The following is a 24571-nucleotide window of genomic DNA, read 5'->3' as shown; positions in this document are numbered from 1 at the left end:
AAACTTATTTTAACTGTTGTCCTTATATTTGCAATATACATTTTCAGTTAATCCAAGTCCACTTTTAAATAAAACTATACTATTTCACAAGTAGTGCAAATAACTTATAATAACAGAATAGTCCTAATTCTTTTCTCCTATACCTTGTATCATTGTTTTCACTTGTTGCATTTTTTCATAATCGTGTATAATTATACATATATATTTGAATACATTTTTGCTGTTATTATTTTAAACTGTTATCAGATAAATTAAGAATAAGAAAAATAAAACTTATTATTTAACTTTTACTTATTTATTCTTCAGTACTCTTCTTTCCATTATCTACATTCAAAACTCTGACCTATATGTTTTTTCTTCTCTCAAAAGAACTTACTTTTAAAATTGCTTGAATTTTTTAAAATTTTAAATTTAAAAAGAACTATTTATTTATTATTTTTTAATGTTTATTTATTTTTGAGACAGTGAGAGACAGAGTGCAAGTTGGGGAGGGGCAGAGAGAGAGGGAGACAGAATCCGAAACAGGCTCTCGGCTCTGAGCTGTCAGCACAGAACCTGATGCAGGGCTCAAACCCACGAATCGTGAGATCATGACCTGCGTCAAAGTCGGATGCTCAACCCACTGAGCCACCCAGGCGCCCCCAAAAAAGAACTAATTTTTAAAATTGCCTACAGATTCCCTCAGTGTTTGCTTGTCTGAGAAAGTCTTTATTTCTCTTTCACTTTGAAGAATAATTTTGTAGGATATAGATTTCTAGGTTGATGGTTTTTTTATTAACACCCGAAATATTTTACTCCATTCTCTTCTTGCTGTGTGGTTTCTGAAGAGAAGTCAGACGTAATTGTGATCTTTGCTCCTTTATAGTTCAGGTGTCTTCCTCTGATTCTTTCAAGATTTTTCCTTATCACTGATTTTCTGAAGTTGAATATGATATACTTAGGTGTAGTTTTTCTTTGGCATTTATGCTGCTTAGGTTCTCTGAGCTCCCTGGATCTTTGGTTTGGTGTCTGACATTAATTTGAGCAAACTCGCAGTCATTATTACTTTTAATTCTTCTCTCTTACTCTCTCTCTAATTTATTCTGGTATTCTCATTACATGTACGTTATATCTTTTGTAGTGGTCCCACAATTCTTGGGTATCATGCTCTTTTCCCCTTCAATTTCTTTTCTCTTTGCTTTTCATTTTTGGAAGTTTTCATTTTTGTGTCCTCAAGCTCAGAGATTCTTTCCTTGGCCATGTGCAGTGTACTAATAAGCCCATCAAAGAATCTTCTTTATTTTCAATCTCTAGCATTTCTTTGTAATCCATACTTATAAATTCCATTTTTCTACATATGTTATCCATCTGTTCTTGCATATCATCTGTTTTTTTCATTAACATCTTTAAAATATTAGTATTAGTTTTTTAAAAATTGCTAGTTGGATAATTCCAAAATCTTGCCATATTTGATCGTGTGTGGTTCTGATGTTTGTTCTATTTCTTCAACTTGCCATTTTAACCTTTTAGCATGATTTTTAACTTTAATGTCAAAAAAATGGACATTATGTGCTGGGTAAAAGAAATTTGGTAAAGAAGACTTCGGTGATGCTTTGGCAAGGTGTAGAGAGAGGGTAAACGTTCTGTAGTCCTGTGATTAGGTCTCAGTCTTCTAGTGAATCTGTATCCCAGATTGTGAAGTTTACCACTGCATTTCAGTTCTTTCCCCCCACACTAGGTGGGACAGGATGGCAACATGTAGCTGGAGATGTGTATTTCTCTTCTGCCACATGGAAGGGGGCTGGAGTTGGGTACATCCCTTTCTCCAATTCCGTTGGCTCTAATAAAACACCAGCAGGTTAGAATCTGGGAAAATAGCTTCTCCTGAAGGTAACCCTGGTTAAGAAGAACAGAATGCCATGGTGTATTTAAAACTGGTTCATTTTTCCCTTATGAAAGCTTTTTTTCTTCTGGAAGTAGGGAATTTTTCTCCAATATTCACTATGAGGACCTGGTAGAGCTCCTGGTGGTAAAACTCAAGAGAGGAGGCCTCCTTATGACTGAGTGTTAAAAGTGTTTGAAAAATAAACTTTCTTCTCTTGATTATTTCTGAAATTAGGTGAAAATAGCAGATTGTGCTAACATAGCAGCTACATTGGCTTTGTAAAGGACTTCAGTGTATAGTGTACTATTTTAAAGACTTCCATAACTGAAAGAAAAAATGAAATGTATTCTGGAATGGGATTGTATTACTTACTCTGTCAAAATAGCATAGTGTTAGCAAAACAGAAAAACAACCAAGCTTTGACTTTACCACGGTTGTTTAGTTCTTGTTCTGTGAATCTTTAGTTAACATGTATATTTGGGAATGTGACTGTGGCTCTTTTTTTTTAATTTTGGAAAACATCGTCTGGAATCAGTTTTGTGATTAATGTTTTGTGTAATGTAGTAAGACATCAAAATTATTTTCTAAATTTCATGAAATATGTACAATATTAAGAGAAGTAACAAATGTGGATACCAAAGACGAGGTACAAATTTGATAGGGTGGTATTCAAGCACAATCCAAGTAAAACTTGATTGTAACAAACACAGGTTCAATACAGATTAGAGCAAAAAATCCCAAGGCATACTAAACACCCATGTAAAATTAGGATTCAGCAATAACACTGCTTTAAAGACTCACTCATTCATGGGCATGTTGAATTTCTCTAATATATAGAAAAGCTAAATAGATTTTTCTATGTTTTTTAATATACAGAAAAAATAAGTATGTTTTATTTCTAAAAGGGGATCTTATGGCTCTCATGAAGAAATAGTCTAATATATATGCACAACAGTATCTTATCCTAGCACATTTTCATTACTTTAACAAATTTAGAAGTCAGATTTTGCTAATTTTTGTTAATAATTTTTGTTAATAATTTTTGTTAATAATTAATAATTATTTACAAAGTTGTGATGAAAAATAAGATATTCACCTTTTGATTTTTCTGTTTTGGGGAGCTATTTAAGTCTGACTATTGACCACATATACCAGTAGACCAAAGTATAACATTGGGTTCTTTTTTTGAGGGCAATCCTTAGCCAAGTCTGAAAGGAACATCTGTTTTTGGCTGTTTGACATGTAATTACATTCTTCATTGCTGCACTTTAAGTTGGTATGACAAGTGTGGTGGGGGCCAACACACAAAAATGTGCCACATTATTTATGAGCGAGCTTCAGTGATGCTGGTAGGACATTTCTGAAGTTCTCTCCAGACATCACTGTACTTCATTATATAACAGCCATGTGGTATACTGTTGCCATTCAGACTGTGGTCAGATATGCACCATTGTAGTGTGGTATGCAGAAAACAGGCTACATTTGGGGACTTTATTGATAGTTTAGTATAATTTTATAGTTAACAAGATTCATGGTTGAAACTGTTTTAAGAAACTCAATGGAGCATTCATTTGAGTTGGATTGAGATTTCAGAGCTCTATAGAAGATCTGTAGTACAAGTCACACAGGATATTGCCTGTCCTGTCAAAGGAACTTTGCCATTGTGGTTAGGTTCTTTATGTTTAGTGCATCGCTGGATTATCCACCGCCACAAGGGCACAATAAAATGTCACATTGTATTTTGTCCCTTTTATAAATTTTGTCTCTGATTACCCTGGTGAAAGGTGATACTCGTCTTCTTTGTAATTTTTTTCCTTTTAAGATTTATTGTTCATCTGCAGCATTTTGTTAACTTCTCAAAGAATAAGCCATTTTGAATTGCATTCTTGTTGCCGTATCTCTGCTACATTGTTTTATAATTACCTACTAATGGTTAGCTTTCTCATTAGACTATAAATTCCTTGAAAGCAGGATTTATAGTCTATTAATTTAGATATTCCATCAGCTGCACCAAACACAAAGCTTGACACAGAGTTTATAACCCCTGAAGATTAGTAGATACATGAATGAGTGCTGTGCCTGGTAGTGGTTAAGACTTTATTAGAAGTGTTTGGGAGGAAAAAGGGCAGGGATAGCTATCAGATAGCGTGACTTGGCAGGTGTTTATTAAGTAGTTGACTCTCTCCCGTTGAAGCAGAATAAACATCATATGCCAAATATTGTGCTTAAATAATTGATAGACGTAAATAAATAGTTGTAACAAGATATGATTGTGTCCATAATAAAGATAATGTTCAAGTGAGGGAATCACAACTATATCCAAAATGATGAAAAATAAAAAGATATTTAAAGATGAGGGCACAGGTACAAAAGATGAAAGGTCGGAATGAGCACAACAGATATAAGAAATGTCATTAGGTTTGGGGGCATTTGATGTATGACCTGGTTGAATATGTCAGTGCCTGTTTGTGGACTGCCTTTTATACCATGCTGAGGGGTTGGGCTATAAACCGTAAGTCATGAGATGTCTCTTTACATTGTGGGGTGCAATTGACAGGACTTGGGGATTTATTGGTTATGTGGAGTAAAGGGACAGAGGAACTCATTACTATAAGATTTCCATAGCAAATAGTTGATGTTTCCTTCTTGCAAACATGAGATGTTTGAAATTTTAGCTAAGTTTAAAAATCTTTAATTTTCTTTTATATGGTTTATGAATTATGTGCTTTAAACAAAGCTTTATATTGGCTAAAAAGGCCATAGGATTATCCTGGACAAAATAATCTTATCTCACCAACTTCCTATATCTTTGGAACTTTAGAGTAAACACACAGTTAATGTGAAATTATTATTCGCTCAAAGGAATATAAGAATGTGATAGATTATTAAAATATGTTTTAAGTAAGTTCTTTTTAGAAATGAGATTTTTTTAAGGCATGACCTAATTTCTATTTACAGTATGACTTAGTCCTTAGAGGAGTGGCAAGTATACAGAAGTACCAACAAAGTATTATCTATTATTCTAGCTATTAGTGTTATCTGTTCCTTGGATATTTGTAAGAGCCTTTAATTGATCTCCCTGCTTCTGTCCTGCCCATCCATTAGTCTGTTCTCTAAACCTCAAGCAAAGAAGAGCAAACCTATTCCTGTCACATAGCACCTGGTTGAAATAAGGAATAAGTGAATGAGGAATGTCACCTTTTAAAAAGTAACCATCCAGTAGCTTCTCATATCATTTATAGGGCAAGTTAAAGTTCTTTCAGTATTCTTTAGGCTCATATGTGAACCAACACCACCCCCTGCCCCTTTTCTCTGACCTTATTAAAGGCTCCTCTCCTCCTTGCTTTCTGTGCTTGACAAGGCATCCTTTCCTTGAACACACCAAGTCTTCTGCAGCCTTGAGGCCTGGGCATCCATTAATCTATTCTCCAGATATCTGCATTATATCTTCAGTTCATCAGGTGTCTCTGTCTTAGTGTCTCTTTATCAGTGAAACCTTTTATGATTACACATCTCCCTTATCCTGCTTTATATTCTTTATGGCACTTATCACTTTCTGATGTACTATATATTGTTTATTTTCTATTTTTCTCCTCTGGAATGTAAGCTCCAAAGGGTGTAGAGGGTCTGTGCTATATCCACAGGACCTAGAATAGTGCTTGGAACTTAATACATATATATATATATTTTTAATTTTAATGATTATTTATTTTAGAGAGAGACAGAGCATGAGCAGGGGAGTGGCAGAGAGAGATAGGGAGACACGGAATCTGAAGCAGGCTCCAGGCTCTGAGCTGTCAGCACAGACCCCAATGTGGGGCTCTAACATATGAACTGTGAGATCATGACCTGAGCCGAAGTCGGATGCTTAACCGACTAAACCACCCAGGCTCCCCAAAACTTACTATTTTTTAATGAATGAAATAAATCTACTTTCTAGCATGCATTAACTCAAGAGCTATAGATCATCTACAGCAAACAAAAAAATAGGATGCAAGGTCTGTTACCATATATGTAACCATTTTATAATTTTATTTTGAACTGAATAGAGCCACATTGGTAGTTATCTTTCAGTAAGAAACCTTGTTAGAAAGTATAAGATAAATATGCACCTTCTATGTTAATGTTTTCTACAATTTTAGTCATTTTCTGTGTTACTAGGTGAATAGCTAGTACATCAAAAAGTAGTACATTCGAGTAACATAAGAATACTACTCATTTTCTTAAAACTGATTTCTGAAGCTGATTTTGGGATACCAAGAAATGTAAAGTCTCGTGCGAGTAGCAGTTCTGTCTGTGATTATGTGGTTTCCCTCATTCTTTCCTTTGAATTATAGCTAAGATGCAATCTCTGATGCATTTTTCAATTACACTAAAATTCTAAACATTTTGGCAGCTTTCCTTTTCCACACAAAATAGTTTGGAAAGAATCGTTAACCGTATGGAATGTTCAAAAAAACTACGATGGAGTTAATGTTTTGGCAGATTCAGAAGTCTGAGTAGACAAGAAGCATAGGTTTCAATTAAACTTCTGATAATGAATGTCAGTTCTTGAGAATTTTATGTTATGTTTAAGATTTAATGTCAGTTTTGTTCCTAGATATACAATTAAAAGCCTCTACAAAGAAGGATCATACTTTACAATAAAGCACTAATATCAAACGTGAACAGAAGTTTTAGTGTCCAGGGTGTATCTTATGAAAACGTTGTATAATTTTGTTAAGCTATTGCTTTTACAGTGACATATGCTGGAAACATGCTATTGTAAAAGCTATTGCTTTTACAGTGACACATTCTGCTTAGCTAAATGCATTCTTCTTTTTCTTCTATATGTTTTTTTTTTTTTTTCCTGATGGGCTTTACTTACAGAATAATGACTTTAAGGCTCCTGAAACTCAACTTCTTTGGAATTTATTATTGGAACAATTACAAATGGATTCTCCAGCAACATTTCTTAGATTTTATAGTGTCTATAAAGTTGTCTAGAAGTTTGCCATTCAAAGCTGTGTTCTCCTTTAATTGCCCTCAAATAATATAATAATTAGACCTTGTTTGTGAAGATGTTACATTTTAAAAACTATTTAAGTACATATTAATTTTTAAAGAATCTCTAGGGAATAGAGGAAAGATAATAGTATTCTTGACTTACAGGTATTGAAATCAAGTCTTGTAATGATGAATAAATTAATATCCCAGAGATCCACTTATTGAACAAACATTTAATGTGTACCCACTATGTGCAGGCCTATTCCAACCAAGCATGGTAGAAGCCTTAGAGAACAAAATGGACACGTTCTTGCTTTCATGAAGTTTATATTCCAGTGGCTTTATTTAAACAGTATAGATTGGCTGATTAAGTGGAGGAGCCTAGACTATAAACTGTGCCTTTTGTCTAGATTGTTTGAATCCTTTAACTGAGTACATACATAAAAGGAAGATGCCAGCTACCATTTTAAGGCGTTTCTTTGGTCTTAAAGACCTTAAGGTCTTTATTTGACTTCTCACACTCCTTGTGAGCCCACACCATGTTCCAGAAGAAAACAGAATTTCTATTCAGGTGATTACAGAGGTGTGAACAAGGAGTCCAGGGAACCTGGGGATGAGCATTACTTCCTTAGGGCTAAAGAGGCAAGGAGCAGAAATAGTGGCCCAGAGCTCACTGAAAGCTGGAGCCATGCAGAAGTGCTTTCTGGCAATGGCAGTAGTGGTTAGGCGGCCAGACCACTGTGATAAACCCAGAGAGTGAGAGGAAAATGACTCCAACTCCTTCTCTTCTCACCTTGCAAATTCTTGATAGTAACTTTCATTGTCTGAACTGGATCCAGCGTGAGAGTCTAATGGTGTCGGCTACAAGGGTCAGGTTTTTTGGACACAGAGTAGGAGAGAGAAGTGTGATTAGGATTGGGGGGTGCCAACAAAGAATACCAAGCATTTCTGTATTTAAAAGAGACACTGGATACTTTATCATTAATTGTGTCATTTATGCCAAGCCTTTCTGGATCATTGCTCTAATTTTCCCAGGTGGAAGTTGTTCCCACTCTCCCTACCCGCTAGCTGCCAATTTCTTTCTTCCTCATAAATGGAGTATAGTAGGTACTCAAGAAATAAGTTTCTTATATATTACGTTTTGTTCATTATTAATCTCCTTTACCAGGCTATAAGCTATCTGAGAATGGGATCTGACTCTGATTTCCCACTTTATTCCTCTTCCTTCTACCAGAGAGTCAGCATGTTACTTTGCCTTAATAAATATTTATTGACTGAACACATAGATGGATGATTGGTAAACCACCAAGGAGAAAAGTTCTGAAAGTTATCTGGCTGTTAACTTCCCCTGTCAGTTACGATTAAAAGTTGTAGAAGAAAAGCGATTATTATCTGGCTGATAATGTATCTGTGCCTATTAACACAGATTATCATATATGCTAATATATAAAAAAGAAAAATAATTTGTCTTGGGAAAATATGTAGCTTGTCCTAAAATTGTAAGGCATACAGTACCTCCTGAAATTAAGAATGTTGTATAGCAGGTTTGCTTTTGCATTCAAGAAAAATACAGTTCTTTCTAAATACTCCCATTTCAATAGGGAATTCTGTCTTTCAACTTTGAAAGCAGACGCCCTATTTTTCACTGTTCAATAGACATGTGTACAGATTGGCTATATTCTGTCATAAGCTAAGAGGTTTTCACACTGACATCGAAAAAATCTTTTTTTTTTTTTCAAAACTAAAAAAAGAGTAAAGGGTGTATTTATTGTTTTATATACTTAAATGCATAATTTTAAAATTCTCTTAGGCTTATATGTCTTATAAAATGGCCAATTTTGCTTTAGTAAAACTTCAGTTCATGCAAGGAAATGTATCATTCATTGTTACACAGCAGAGGAGTGAACCAGTGTAAACCTAAGGAAGTATTTTTAAAGCTCTGTTATTTCTGGCACAGTGTCACTGTATATAGAACTAGAATAATGAATGTATAGAGATGCTACAACCAATGATTTCTTTTCATCTAGTGAGAGATATTTTCTTTAGTCTTAAAAATAGGCAATAAAAAAGGTGATGTCGAATTGATATGTAAAAAAATGATTTCCAAATAACTGGCATATTTGCTTAGAGGAGTAGACGAGCATGTTTAACTGTTAAACTCTTTGTGGAATGATGAAGATGATCTTTTTTTTTCATATTCAAAAGGTGATAATTACTTTAAAAATAAGCCCAAAATTTACTGTCGAGTCAAAGGCTATGAAAGTAAATGTCAAATTCTGCTGTTAACTTTGTGAGACAGTCAGTGAAAAATCATACCTACATACAAAGGCCATATTTGACCTATGATTTTTTTCTTAACTTTTTAAATAAGTCTCAGTATGACTTCCATTTTGTTTTAAAATCCTCTTTTTAGACTTTTGAATATTATTTTCAATATTCTTTAAGAAAACAGATCTTTGTAAAAAGTATGAGATAAATTTGTCTTGGGAAAGTAATTAAATTGTGACATACATTTTAAATGTTCATTATTTAATGAAATTTGAAATGAAGAATCCTTTTGTGATTTAAGAATCATCTCCGTATTTTCAGACTTGTTATTTAAAATCTTTATATGTGTTTTCTAAAATCAAGAAAGCACTAATTGTGTTATTTTACTTCTGATTGCATTAGTTTAGACAGAAAAACAAAATGCAAAAATGCAAAAGATATATAATTCTGAGGTACATATTAGTGTATATATATATAATTCTGATGAGAATACATTTTTCTGTTCTTTTTTCCCATTGCTGACATGAAGTTGAACTCAAATATAATTTCATTAATAAGGAGTTAGTGATACAACCAGGAATTGTTTTTTTTAAATACATTTATTTATTTTTAAATTTACATCCAAGTTAGTATAGTGCAATAATGATTTCAGGAGTAGAATCCAGTGATTTATCCCAAGTGTCTTTCTTAATGCCCCTCGCCCATTTAGCCCATTCCCCCGCCCACAAACTCTCCAGCAACCCTCAGTTTGTTCTCTATATTTAAATCACTCATATGTGGAATTTAAGATACAAAACAGATGAACATAAGGGAAGGGAAGCAAAAATAATATAAAAACAGGGAGGGAAACAAAATATAAGAGACTCTTAAATATAGAGAACAAACTGAGGAATTGTTTTTTTATTAAAACATAATTGACATTTAATATTATACTAGTTTCAGGTATATAACATATTGATTCCATATTTATATATATTGTGAAATGACTGCTACAATAAACCTAGTTACCATCTGCCACCATACATAGTCTTTTGCAATATTATTTACTATATTCTCTGTGCTGTACATTACATCTCCATGTCTAATTTATTTTATAACTGGAAGATTGTGCCTCTTAATCCCCTTCTCCTATATCGTCAATCACCTTTCACCCTCCACCCATGGGCAACCATCAATTTGTTCTATCTGTGAATCTGCTTTTGTATTGTGTTCATTTGTTTTGCTTTTTGTATTCCACATGTAAGTAAATCATATGGCATTGTGTTTCTCTGCGTGACTTGTTTCACATAGTCCATTACCCTGTAGGTCTATCCATGTTGTTGCAAATGGCAAGATTTCATTCTTTTTTGTTGTGGCTCAGTAATATTCCATTACATGCGCGCGCGCACACACACACACACACACACACACACACTCACACCATTATCTTCTTTATATGTATTAGTGTTTCTGTTTTCATTGTATGAATACTCAAAAATTATATTACAAGATCGTATGATAGTTCTAGTTTTAATGTTTTAAGGAAACTCGTAGTGTTTTCCATGGTTGCTACACCAGTTTTCATTCCCACCAATAGTGCGTGAGGGTTCTCTTTTCACCGTAGCTTCACTAATGTTTGTTATTTCTTGCTTGGTTTTCTTTTTGGTGTGTGTGTGTGTGTGTGTGTGTGTGTGTGTGTGTGTGTGTATGTGTGTTTAATGCCTTTTTAGCCATTCTGACTGTTAAGAGGTAATATCTCACTGTGGTTTTGATTTGCAGGTCCTTGATGATTAGTGATGATGAACATCTTTTCATGTATCTGTTGGCCATATGTTTTTTGTTTTTTTTTTTCAAAAATGGCAATACAGGTGCTCTGCCCATTTTTAATTAGATAGTGTGTTTTTTGATATTGAATTGTAGGAGTTCTTTATGTATTTTGGATGTTAATCCCTATCAGCTACATCATTTTCAACTATTCAGTAGGTTGCATTTTTATTTTGTTGATGTTTTCCTTCACTGTGGAAAAGATTTTTAGTTTGATGTTGTCCCATTTGTTTGTTTTTTCCTTTTGTTCTCTTTGCCTGATGATACAGACCTCCCAAAATATCACTAGGACCAGTGTCAGAGAGTTTACTGCTTATGTTTTCTTCCAGTTTTTTGGTTTTAGATCTTACACTGGAGTCTTCAATCCATTTTTGAGTTCATTTTAGTTATTATGTAAGTAGATAGCCCAGTTTCAATCTTTTGTATGTAGCTGTCGAGTTTTCCCAGCACCATTTATGGAAGAGACTTTTTTTCCCCATTGTGTAATCTTGCCTTCTCCGTGGTAGATTAATTAACCATATAAGCGTGGATTTATTTTGGGGCTCTCTCTTCCATTGATCTGTTCCATTTGGGCTCTTTTGTGGTTTCATATAAATTTTAAATTTATTTGTTGTAGTCCTTTAAAAAATGCCATTGGTATTCTGATAGGAATTGCATTAAATTTGTGGATTGATTTTTAAGTTTTTTACTTGCATAATTAAAATGAATTTTGAAATAGTCTTATAAATGGTTGTTTAAACTTAGTATGAACTCTAACATAATTTAGTTTGATGATTTTTTTTAAACCTCTGGTAAGTTTATGTAAAAACTTGTTCCCTTCAAATTCTTTATTTATGCTTAGGAGTATACTTTTTTTTTTTAAATCATTTCTCACTTTATATTATCTCCAGTAGACTGAGGGATATTTACGTGTGGTGATACTATTAAGTTTGTGATAATCTATGAGTACACTGAGTTCTAGCTGTTTGCCAAATTAAATCAGCCAATATTACTGCAGCATCTACTTAATACCAGTTCCTGGATATAGCCAGATATTACCCTAGTTATAAATAAACAAAACTACTTTGCTAAAAGCATTCTTTATTCTATTATAAAGACAACACTTACAAGGTATACATTTAAAAAACAAACTAATATTAGCTCAGTCTGTATTAGTTTTCTAGGGCTGCCATAACAAAATACCAGAGACTGTCTAAAACAACAGAAATTTATTGTTTTCATGGTTCTGGATGCTACAAGTCTGAAATCAAAATGTCAGTAGGGTTGATTTCTTCTGGGGCCTCTCTCCCTTGGCTTCTAGGTGGCCTTCTTCTCCCTGTGTCTTCATGTAGTCTGTTTTGATTGTGTCTGTGTCCTAAATCCCCTTATAAAGAGACCAGTCACATTACATTAGGAACCACCATAATGACTTCATTTTACCTTAATGATCTCTTTATAGGTTCTATATCCAAATATGGTCACATTGTGAAGTTATTTAAGACTTAAAAAAATATATAAAAATCTGGGTTGGTTGGGGGTTGGGGGACACAAATGAGCCCATATCACTAAGTCTAGGCAAGTTCATTTTATCCTTCATTAGCAATGAAAAAATGGATACCAATTGCTACAGAAAATCTCCCTGATTCTTATTGATTCCTATAGCTTAGTTTGGCTTCAGTGATATGACCATACAATCTGTAGGTAGAAGGATACAATTCTAAAGTAAATTAAGGCCATTTTCTTAGACGAAAAACTGAACTTATTCCAGAAACAATGATTATCATTCAATTTTGTAGACATAAGAGTTTCATCCAAAAATATTTCCTTTTGTTATGTTTTTTTTTTAACTGAGTAAATGCTTTTGCCATCCTGCTATTGTTTCCTCCAGAAATTAAAGAATTGCCTTCCATTCCTCTTTAATGCACCTTTCTCCATCTTTCCTGCCATTCTCAACCCACCCCATCATCAGCACCCAGTCTCCTAATCTTTTTTTCTAATATGTCAACTCTGTCTCCATTGTCTGTTCCTGCTTCTGCTTAGTTTAGTTTCTCAAAACTTAACTACGTGGACTCCTAACAGATTCCCATGCTTCCAAAATGGCTGCTTCCAATTCATCCTTTCCTATGTTGTCAACAATTTTATTAAAATGCAGCATTGATCAATGTCCTCCATTGTTCAAAACAATGATACTCCATAACTTCCAGAATTCAGTTCACACACAAGGCTTTTCTTAAATTGCTCCCCCTCTTTTTCCCTTTCCACTCTCAATGCTCACTACTCATTATCATGAGCTAGGGCTATCCTTCCAACTGTGTGGCACTGAGGGTACTTCTCAGACTTCATCATGCAGTTTTATACCTTCAAAGTTTTGGTTAAGATGCTTTTTCTCTTTAGTGCTATTTCCCTCTGCATATTTTTTATCAAAGTAACTCCTATTTTCTTATAACTTATCATCAAGATTTTTCCAAGAAGCGTTTCATAAAACATTCATTCCCATTGAAATACCTGCATGTTTTATCCTTGTGAGGATAAAAGAGACAGGAATGTGCTATGGGAAATTTGGAGGCTAGATGATTTTATAGAACACAATTGCAGCTGTGTGATTTATTTCAGCATTAGGGGAGATGAAAACTTTAATTCTAGAAACTTAAGAAATTCAGTGACATACATCATCAATAGATAACTTGGAGTCTATTTTTCATGGTATTACAAAAGTAAATTATTCTCTTAGAATACAAGTAATATCCAAGTTTTAATATTAAAAGTCTGAGTCTTCCAAGATTATGAGTGGAATTAAAAGCTTCATGCCTTTGTATACATACTAGTTTCTAGACTGACATTCAAGAGACTATTTATATATAAACTGTATAAAAATGAACTCTTGGAACACCTGGGTGGCTCAGTGGGTTAAACGTCCAGCTTTGGCTCAGGTCAGATCTTGCAGTTCGTGAATTTTGGCCCCACGTCCGGGTCACTACTGTGTGCCTGTCAGCACAGAGCCTGCTTCAGATCCTCTGTCCCCCTCTCTCTGCCCTTCCCCTGCTTGCACTCTCCGCCGAATAATTTTTTTAAGTGAACTCTATTTGAGCCATTATAGTTGAAGATTGATCCAGCCTCTGCATTTGCTGTTTTGGTTATATCTGAATTTCCTCTGCCATTCTTGTGATTTTATTATGTCCCAGGCACATAATCCATTCACAGGTCACACTGAATTGAACATGACAGCTGATAAGAGCTGGTTTTCCATTGCTCACACTCAGGAATCAGCTTCTGTGCCGTACAATTCAGTGGATACTTACGCTGGGAACTGACTTCAACCAAGCACAGGTTGGTTTCACATAGGATGAAGAGCTGAATTTCAAAAATCAGACACTTAACATTGACACATTGACATTTGACCTTAAAAACATTAGACCAATTTCATATACCACATTGTTTTCAATAAATCTGATCTCTTGTAAATGGGAAAAAAAGCTAAATGTGTATTAACTTGTGTACTTCATAGACACAATGTAATTATATTCATTGCATAGAAAATAGAAATTGCTAGGCTTTATAGAGCTACACATACACACGCAATGCCCACACATACATCATAAACAAAATGAAAACAAACCAAATAGAAATTACTAGAATATGTGCATTATATTTTAGTTTTGAAAAGAAGATATGCTATTACTTATTCATTGGTTTTGATAAAAATGTGGCAGGATCCTTTTGCAAGGCATGTGACATTTAGAGGAACCTCATTTTTATAGATAGGTGCCATTTGGTTTTCTTACATTTGCTTTGCTTTCTACCTTAGTCTCATCCTGTCTGTATGCAAATACTACTCTAGAGACTTAGTTGACACAGCTGTAGATAGTAAGGTAATTGCATCAACTCTAATTTTGGCTTTGTAGATCGTTAGAGGAGGAGGCTGTCTTTTTCATACTTTGTATGCTGCAGATGCCAATATTACTTGGTAACTTCACCCTTTCCCAGCTGCGGAAATTTTTATGAGTATTGAATATAAATATTTACAGTTTATTCAACCTGTCAGTGTGCTTTTGTTTATCTACAGACTGTCTCACAACATGTCCTATGATTAACATAAAACACTGTAAAATGCCTTCTGGGGAAAATTATACTGTAGTTTTTAAGTGATTTTTTCAGTTTCTTTCCAGTACTATATTTTATGGCTAAATATTAAACACCTGAAATAAGAATTTATAGTGGAAATATTGGCAGGATTCCATTTAATGAAGTCAAGTAAGAAGTTAGAAAACCAATATTCTTCTCAAAAATTTACTATTTAAAAAATACCATATGCTTATAAGATAGGGAATTTTTTTTTTTCCTCTTTCAGCAACAGCTTCACTTATTTCATTATATTTCCTATAATTAAGTATGGAATTCTGGAGTTCTGGGAAGGACCTTAGATATGATCTCTACATGTATTCATTTTACAAATGATGAATGAGGTTAAGTGACTTGCATAATTCCACATAGTTAATGGCAAAGTTTGGAGAAAATTCAAGAGTTAGGATTTCTAATTAGATGCCAATACTCACGATGTACTCAATGATGCCTCATTATTATTTTTTTGACAGTGGAATGACAAATTGTGCATTCAGAATTCTGTTTGTTATTTATTATTATCCATTTATATAATTATAGAATTATTTGTATATAATTCAGTAGTGGCTACTCAGTAGTATATTGATCAGGTAATGTTTGAGAATGGCTATCAATAAATTTAAGAACTTATATTAATTTGCTGTGAGCATGTTTAAAATCAGAAGACATTAAGGAAATATTAGAGCCTTTCTAATCTATTTACAAAAAAGAATCTAAAAAATCTCAGAAACAGTCTAATTTGATTAATTAATTATATTGCCTCATGACATATGGAAGTAAATAATTTTGAGGCTGGAAACACTAATAATAGTATGACTACTATAAACCGTATAATTTTCAGCTGGATATTTGCTGATTCTGCTTTGTTTTATGTTTTACTGGGAAATAAAGTAGATGTTTTCTTATTTGGGTATTACCTGACATGTGAACATGCTATATGCACTTTTAAAAATCTGTTTGAATGAATGATTTAATGAAAAAAATTAAACAGCTGTTGTATAAAATTGCTATGAATTCTTTCTTAGTATTCATTGTTAGAGACTCTTTAAATTTAATGTTGGTATTTTCAGACAATAAATAGCTCTAAATAGCTCCTGTTAACAAAATGAAGGAAAGCTGGAATAATTTGAAATTATTCAAAATGGAATCAGGAGTTCTCCTGTGAATCATTCTCATGTACTCAAACTTACAAGGCCTTGAATCACCAAGTCAAATAGGTATTAACACAGACATTCTTCTGGGCCTGAGTATAGTTCTGAATTAATATGGCCATGACCCATAGATTTATAGAAAACAGTTTCATGTTGAATTAGACCTTGTGGAAACATTCAGATTGTTTCAGGAGCAGGATATTACAATTTCTCTCTTGTTTACATAATTTCCAGAGCCAGTTTGGGGAACCTCCTGAAATTGAACTCTTTAGATAACCCTATTACTAATTACTCGTAATGTTTGTTATTAAAATTATACAGAATTCAAAGTAAGTGAATTTTAATGTGTGCTTGGATACTCCAATTTTTTCTTATAAAAATATACCAAATTTATGCTTTTTTATTTATAATATGAATTTTTCTGGTTTCTGCATTTCTTATTCACCTTTGTAGGTAGAAGTTCCTTTTAATATGGACTCCTTTGCCAGAACACAATAGTAGGATCTATGTTTTCATTTAAAAATTTTCATATATCGGCCCCTTGGGTGGCTCAGTTGGTTAAGCATCCAATTCTTGATTTCAACTCAGGTCATGATCTCACAGTTTCATGGGTTTGAGTCCTACATTGGGCTCTGTGCTGACCACGAGGAGCCTATTTAGGATTCTCTCTCTCTTCCTCATTCTGCCCCTCCCTCTGCTCATTCTCTCTCTGTCTCTAAATAAATAAATAAATAAATAAATAAATAAATAAAATTATCATATAAGTTTGCCTAACAATAATAATTCAGTTCACTTTTTTCATTTTTATTTTATTTATTTTTTTAATATGAAATTTATTGTCATATTGGTTTCCATACAACACCCAGTGCTCATTCCAACAGGTGCCCTCCTCAATGCCCATCACCCACCCTCCCCTCCCTCCCACCCCCCCCATCAACCCTCAGTTTATTCTGTTTTTAAGAGTCTCTTATGGTTTGGCTCTCTCCCTCTCTAACCTCTTTTTTTTTTTTTCCTTCCCCTCCCCCATGGTCTTCTGTTAAGTTTCTCAGGATCCACATAAGAGTTAAAACATATGGTTATCTGTCTTTCTCTGTATGACTTATTTCACTTAGCATAACACTCTCCAGTTCCATCCACATTGCTACAAAAGGCCATATTTCATTCTTTCTCATTGCCACGTAGTATTCCATTGTGTATATAAACCACAATTTCTTTATCCATTTGTCAGTTGATGGACATTTAGGCTCTTTCCATAATTTGGCTATTGTTGAAAGTGCTGCTGTAAACATCGGGGTACAAATGTTCCTATGCATCAGTACTCCTGTATCCCTTGGATAAATTCCTAGCAGTGCTATTGCTGGGTCATAGGGTAGATCTATTTTTAATTTTTTGAGGAACCTCCACACTGTTTTCCAGAGTGGCTGCACCAATTTGCATTCCCATCAACAGTGCAAGAGGGTTCCTGTTTCTCCACATCCTCTCCAGCATCTATAGTCTCCTGATTTGTTCATTTTAGCTATTCTGACTGGCGTGAGGTGGTTTCTGAGTGTGGTTTTGATTTGTATTTCCCTGATAAGGAGTGACTTTGATCATCTTTTCATGTGCCTGTTGGCCATCTGTAATTCAGTTTACTTTGATTGAACTCTTTAGTTAATATTGAAAATATATTACCCTCAAGGCACTTGGGTGGCTCAGTTGGTTAAGCATCCAACTTCAGCTAAGGCATGATATCTTGGTCCATGAGTTCGAGCCCAGCATCAGGCTCTGTGTTGTCATGACAGCTCAAGAGCCTCGAGCCTGTCTCAGATTTTGTGTCTCCCTCTCTCTCTGCCCCTCCCCTGATCACACTCTGTCTCTCTCAAAAATTAAATAAATATTGGGGCACCTGGGTGGCTTAGTTGGTTGAGCGTCCGGCTTCAGCTCAGGTCATGATCTCACAGTCTGCGAGTTCGAGCCCCGCGTCGGGCTCTGTGCTGATAGCTCAGAGCCTGGAGCCTGCTTCAGATTCTGTGTCCCCCTCCTCTCTTCCCCTCCCCCACTCATGCTCTGTCTCTCTCTGTCAGAAATAAATAAACATTAAAAATTTTTTTAAATAAACATTAAAAAGTTTTAAAAAAGAAAATATAATCATCCTCTTTATATATTTACAGTTGATAAATTTTATTTACTTTTTTATCAGCTTAATATTTACATTTTATTTGTCTTATTTTATAAAGAATATACTGTGAATGTAGTAAAATTGTTTTACCGAATGGATGCATATAGTATAGATTCTATGAACCACAAAATAGTAGAATAAAACCTTAATATTAACAGCTAATTTGTAAAACAGGTGTGAATTTTTCTCTCAAATCTGTGAGACTAGTTTTTATTAAATTTTTTATTTTAATCCCAGTATAGTTAACATGCAGTGTAATATAAGTTTCAGGCATACAATATAGTGATTCAACATACATACAACACCTGGTGCTCATCACAAGTGTCCTTCTTTAATCCCCATCACTTATTTCACCCATGTCCCTACCCATCTCCCTTTTGGTAACCATCAGTTTGTTCTCTAGAGTTAAGAGTCTGTCTCTCTCTCTCTTGCTTGCTCTCTATTTTTCCTTTGTTCATTTGTTCTATAAGGCTATTTCTAACATTGAAATGTAAGTGTTAGTTCTTCAGGTAATTAAAAATAAACACATGGGGCACCTGGGTGGCTCAGTCAGTTAAGCAGCCGACTTCAGCTCAGGTCATGATCTTGTGGTTCACGAGTTTGAGTCCTGCATCGGGCTCTGTGCTGACAGCTCAGGGCCTGGAGCTTGATTCAGATTCTGGGCCTCCCTCTCTCTCTGCCCCTCCCCTGCTCATGCTCTGTCTCTCTCTGTCTCAAAAATAAATAAACATTAAAAAATTAAAAAAAATAAAAAAATAAATAAAAATAAACACACACAAAACAATAAAACAATAAAAATAAACTACATGTTGTCTTGAATAAATCTTGCTCTAAATATATGTGTATCTATATATACTGATTACATTCATGTTTGTTTCTTGACAGGGGGACATCCAGCAGCTGTTGATCATAGGTGACCCTAAAGCAGCATATGACTACTGTGAGCATTACAGTCCAGACTGTGACTCTTCAGTACCCCAGGCCGCTCAGGCTCAGGAACCTCAGGTTGATGAGGTGAGGACCATGAGATCAGGGCTCATTTTCTCCTTTCAGTGGTACAGACATAGTCTTGCAGTTTTGAGGCTTATCGTTATTATTCAGTTTTAATTAAACCTATACTTTCTATTTAATAGTGTTTTAATAGTTCTAGGAAGAAGTGACTTAAGGAAGATTTTTGGTATTTTTTTCCTCTTAAGTACTCTGTTTCTTAAACTTCTTAAAAACAGAGATTCCTTACTTATATGCTATATATATGAGCATATTTCATTTTGGGAGAGGTGAGAAAAAGGTAGTTCTCTAAGAGCTATATTTCTGCCCTTGGCATTTAAATAATTAACACACAGCCTCAAGATAAGGGTGACAATTCTTCTGGTGTACTTGCCTTTGGCAATTCGCACAGATGAGAAGGTGACATTAGAGCTATCTTAAAGTTTCAGGCTCTGTTGAATACTTAAAGAGATTTTTTTTTCCTATTTCTTATAGGGCTAGGCTACATTGATATGTACGTTTTCTTTTTCTTCTACAGAATTTGACATAAAGAACAATGAAATGAAAAGCAGTAGGATCTAATTGTAGCTAAAAATATTCATATACTTGCATTCATATTATGTCACTGTATTTGAAATTCAGGTGTGAAACCTTTTTTTCCAGGCTATTTTTGCAAGAAAATTTACTGTAATGAAATTTGACCCTATTCTCTTCCAGGCCAAAAAAAAAAAAAAAATAGCCATAGCAATTTTATCAAAATCAAATAACCCCAAAAAACAAAAATATAGTACAACACATCCTTATCCAGATTTTTTGGTAAAATCCTTTGGTGTGGGTCTTCTGGAAATTAAAAAAACAAGCAAGCTGGAAGGAAGTTACTCTTTAACTGGCAGCAAAACAACTTAGATTCTTTTTTCTCAAGGTGGGGAGTGTTACATTTTAGAAGGGGGGGTTGGAAGTTTGAAAACATCAAGGCTGTCTTTATGTTTGAAAATAGCTCAAATGGCATTCTTCTTTCTAAATATACTAATTGGTGCCACCTTTTGAGTTTTACTCTTAAAAGAGGTTAGGATCTTATGTTTTAATTTATTGGTATGTTTGCATGTAAATTCAATTGGGATTTTACCACTTAAATGCTTGAAATATCTTTTTTGACATCACTTTTCTTTTTAAAGTATGACAGTAAATTCTGTTGCAATGATCTTTTCCATGACTTAATATGGATGTTTTTCTTAAAACAGGATAAAGGCTTAAGAAGCTGACAGAAAAGCAAATATGAGAGAGAAAAGAGAAATTACTTGGGTAGTTGTTTGCTTGTTTCATGAAGGTTCACCAGTGGTTCATTCTTCTTATTCCTTCATGATTTATTTAAATAATTTTTTTTTGTGAATTCCAAAAGGATAGGTTAAATACCATCAGGTTTAGTGCTTTTATATCTTAGAGACTATGTGATAAATCAGTATTAAAATTTAAAAAATTTATACATGTTGTACCTGTTCGATATTGATGAGATTTATTTTGCTCCTATTTTAAGAAAGATAAGTTTGTTCCTTTTAGCAACAGATATGGCTCTGATTTTTGGAGGAATGAAGGTATGCTTTCTTAATATATCACCTTGAGGTGTTTTATTACTATATGTTAATGCTATCATGACAGTTAAACAGTTATTTTAAAGCAAAATAATTCTTATCCATTTTTTTCTTAAGTTCATTTAAAAGTGAATTTGCTCTTTTCTACTTTGAGTTATTGATAACGTATATTTAACATTCATTAAGAAGTTCAACTTGTTTTTACTAGAAGAGCGTGTGGGGAAAAACAATGTATTGCTATAACAAAAAACTGCATGAAAATCTGGTTGGGTGATGCAAAAATAGATAGCATTTCTTACCGCTTTCTATATTGAATGTGTTACAGTGAAAAATTTTTTTGAAGAATCAGCTGTCACATTTTTTTCCAATTCTAAATTACATTGATACTTCAATAGTAAGATAACCATCCTATGTTATACACTTATTAAATAAACTGGTTAACGAAATTAGTAACCAGTTCTTATAATAATAATTTTGAACTATAGCCATTAATATGTCATTATGTTTCAAATATGCATTTTAATAATTGATCTCCAGATGTTATTCCAGTACAGCATAGTAAGCAATGCTATTTACCAGTGAATAAAGAAAATAAAGTGCAATACAGAGCATCAACCATTCATGTTGCACTTTATATTGCTTAATTTTCCATTAACAAATTTGTAACAATGCATATTCATTAATCTATTTGGATTAATAGGTATGTCAGTTTCTTTTATAAATTAACTCATGTGCTTTTTCCAACTTGTAATTGTGTTTACCTCATACCCTCTAAATAACATCTTCTAAATCGTTCTTAGGATTCAATTGTGTATGTGTTTGGCACATCATCATCATAGAGTGAAATGCATAACAGAGATAGATTTAAATAGAGCCAAAATATCATCAAACTTTAATTCTATTTGAACTTACACAATACCATTTACGTAGAAGAGTAACTGATATTAAAATTATGATGTTTGGGGATTTTCTCAAGTAAGAGTATCCTATTATCTTTACAAGAAATTAAATGTGAAATCTATATATGGTTATTTCTTAATTTATTATGCAAACTACAGTAACTTATACATAGTAGGCAATTGACATTCTTTTTTTAAAAGGATGAACAAGGAAAATAAAGCAAAGAGAGTATTTTATAGACAAATTTAAAAACCAGTGTACTTCCCCAAATATATTACCCTAATATTTTTTGCACTTAATATTTATCATATATTCTAGTTCTCATAGATATTTAGTGGTGCCACTATTTTTCTAACAAGTTAAATAAGAACAGATTATGACATTTCTAGAAGACTTCCTTCTCACTACAATTTATGCTAGGCTACTAACATATCCAAGCTGAAATTGAAATCATTCCATCAATGCATGTCTTTTTGCATGTATTCATCTAATTTATTACAACTAGTTCTCTCTGTTTTCAAGATTTTCAAAATTCCATGGTAAGGAAAGACGGCCATCTCCAAACATAGGTTATAAAGCTTCATGTATACTAGCAAAGTGCTAAATATACTCAATACCATGACTAAGGGGATGCTGTTTAGAAAAAGAAATAAGAACAGAAGGAGTGATTCTTTACACTGACTCCTGAAAGACTCTAAGAAAAAGATATGCTTTAGTGCCTAAGGAGGTAAGAATATTATTTCCTCCATTCTTCCAGAGTCACAACTAGTCTGGTTAATCTTCATTTGGAAAGAGTTTAAAAAGAGGAGAGGCTTATGGGGGTTAGAAGATGTTTCCTCCTACAAGAAAAAGAAAAACGACATGAAGTTAATGTACATTAGTATATTTTTGAATACCATGCTTCATTTGAGATCCATTAAACCGTGCACATTAAAAATCAGCCCTTTATGTCTTTGTTTATTGTCTTATGTTTTTAAAATTAATTATAGATGCACACAATTTTGAAAAGTCTGCTTAATTTTAAAACTCTACGGCATAAAATAGACTATCAAATCTTTTGTTTTTAGTGTTTTACTTCCAGCTGGCAGCTAGTAGTTGTATAAATTTCTTATTTCTTATTTCAACATGAGTGATCATAACCACAGAAAAGTTATTCACTATACAATATTCAGTCACCATTTATGTCTTTTTAATATGTATCTAAATCCAGTATTTAATTATTTTATTTACTTAATGATGTTAATAATGTTTACATTAACTTTCCTAGAAGTAATTGGCCTTTATCTTGATTGCAGAGGCAATTAAGAAACAAATGCTCAGTGTTATATATGTGCATTTTTCTATTTACCAAATTCTGTACAAATTCAGTTAGAATAAAGCTCTTGTTGAAGTTCTTCAAAAGGATGTTCATTGATAATGAAGCTATCACTGAATAGATAAAATTATGAGTCCGTTTCAGTTCATCTAATCAAATTAGAGTGTTTACAGTCATAGAGAACACTAAAGACATGTCTGTTCAAATTTCAATACGACCTTCAGCTGAACCATTTGAAAAGTTTACTCTAGTGAGGCTCATCTAGGGCCAGATGTATAATGATGCCAGGAGATCAGTTTTGGACATGTCTCATTATATGTCTGTGAAATTTGCACTCATTTGCATTGCTATAGTTAATAGAGCTAATTAGAAGGCACAGTGATCACAACTTTCTAAAAGACATATGGTTAACAGTTACTTTTCTGGCAGATTAAAAAGGATTTTCTGGCAATTTTGAAATGCCAAGATTCCAGTTGGGATATAATTGAAATTTTATCAAATATAATATTAAGGGAAACCCAAATAGGTTGCCTTTAGCTTGTATATACTAGGAACACAGCTTGTTGAGTTTACTGCTTAATGTTTTTGTATGTATTACTTAGTGTATTTACAGTTATTTTGCTTAAAACCAATGATTAATATGTTTCACAATAACAATATTCTTGTTTATAAATTAAAGTTTTGATAGAGACATTTGGCTGTGAAGGTGAACACATTATTTTCCTTATTCAGTATATATGACTGTCTTGTACATCCCTCTATTAAGAAACATACCTCTCTCCAACTAAATTGCTTTAGTACAGAGGAATCTAGTATAAAATATCATTTTCCAATTTGAGTTTAGTTTAAGTAGTTTATAATGTCTGAGTGCTATGCTTTTTTGATAGAGGGGAAAAAAAGCAGGATTTCTAAAAAGTGAATAATATGTTAGAAACAGATCTTACTTTGAATCTTTTAATGTGTTGCTAGTATTCTGTGCTCATTTTGATCTTAAGTCTATGGCAAATTAGAGATTTCTGAACAAATTTTAGATTTTATTTTTCATTATTCTAGTGTTCGGTTTAGACTTACCTTATGTTCCTTGCATTTCCTTTTCCTCCTCTCCACTCTCTGATTTCCAATTTAAATATCCTCTCATACTTGGAAAGACTATTCTCCATATTTAATATTTTAAGCATGTAGTTTAATGAAAAAAAGTACCCATTGGAAATACACTAAAAGTCTTTTAGAGGAGCCTTGTGTAACAATTTTTACAAATAAAAATTAACAAGAACATTTAACAACTGTGACCAAGTATATAACTGCTGTGTTCAAAATAAGTCATTGGCTACAAATTTTGAATATTAATTAAGTTTGGATTAATATTCACAATTTTTAGTTTCCTCACAATCCTAACCACTGTTCCACTTAGAAAATCGGCTTTGTTGCTCTTATGTTATTATACTCTGTACA

The 24571-nt window shown here is 33.4% G+C and overlaps 1 protein-coding gene across 2 annotated transcripts in view; it reads left to right on the top strand.

Annotated features, from left to right (window-relative positions):
• COL11A1 (collagen type XI alpha 1 chain) overlaps positions 1 to 24571 on the top strand; it is a 224562-nt gene that overhangs the window by 65884 nt on the left and 134107 nt on the right. For both annotated transcript variants that reach the window (XM_042998029.1, XM_042998028.1), the window contains exon 8: positions 19214 to 19342. In XM_042998029.1, the coding sequence (XP_042853963.1) occupies positions 19214 to 19342 (129 nt within the window). The remainder of the gene's footprint in view (positions 1 to 19213; positions 19343 to 24571) is intronic.

This window comes from Panthera tigris, chromosome C1 (genome assembly GCF_018350195.1).
Source record: "Panthera tigris isolate Pti1 chromosome C1, P.tigris_Pti1_mat1.1, whole genome shotgun sequence".
In the NCBI taxonomy this organism is placed as follows: Eukaryota; Metazoa; Chordata; class Mammalia; order Carnivora; family Felidae; genus Panthera; species Panthera tigris.
Note: the sequence above shows the minus strand (reverse complement) of the source record. Positions and strands in the feature narration are given on the sequence as shown.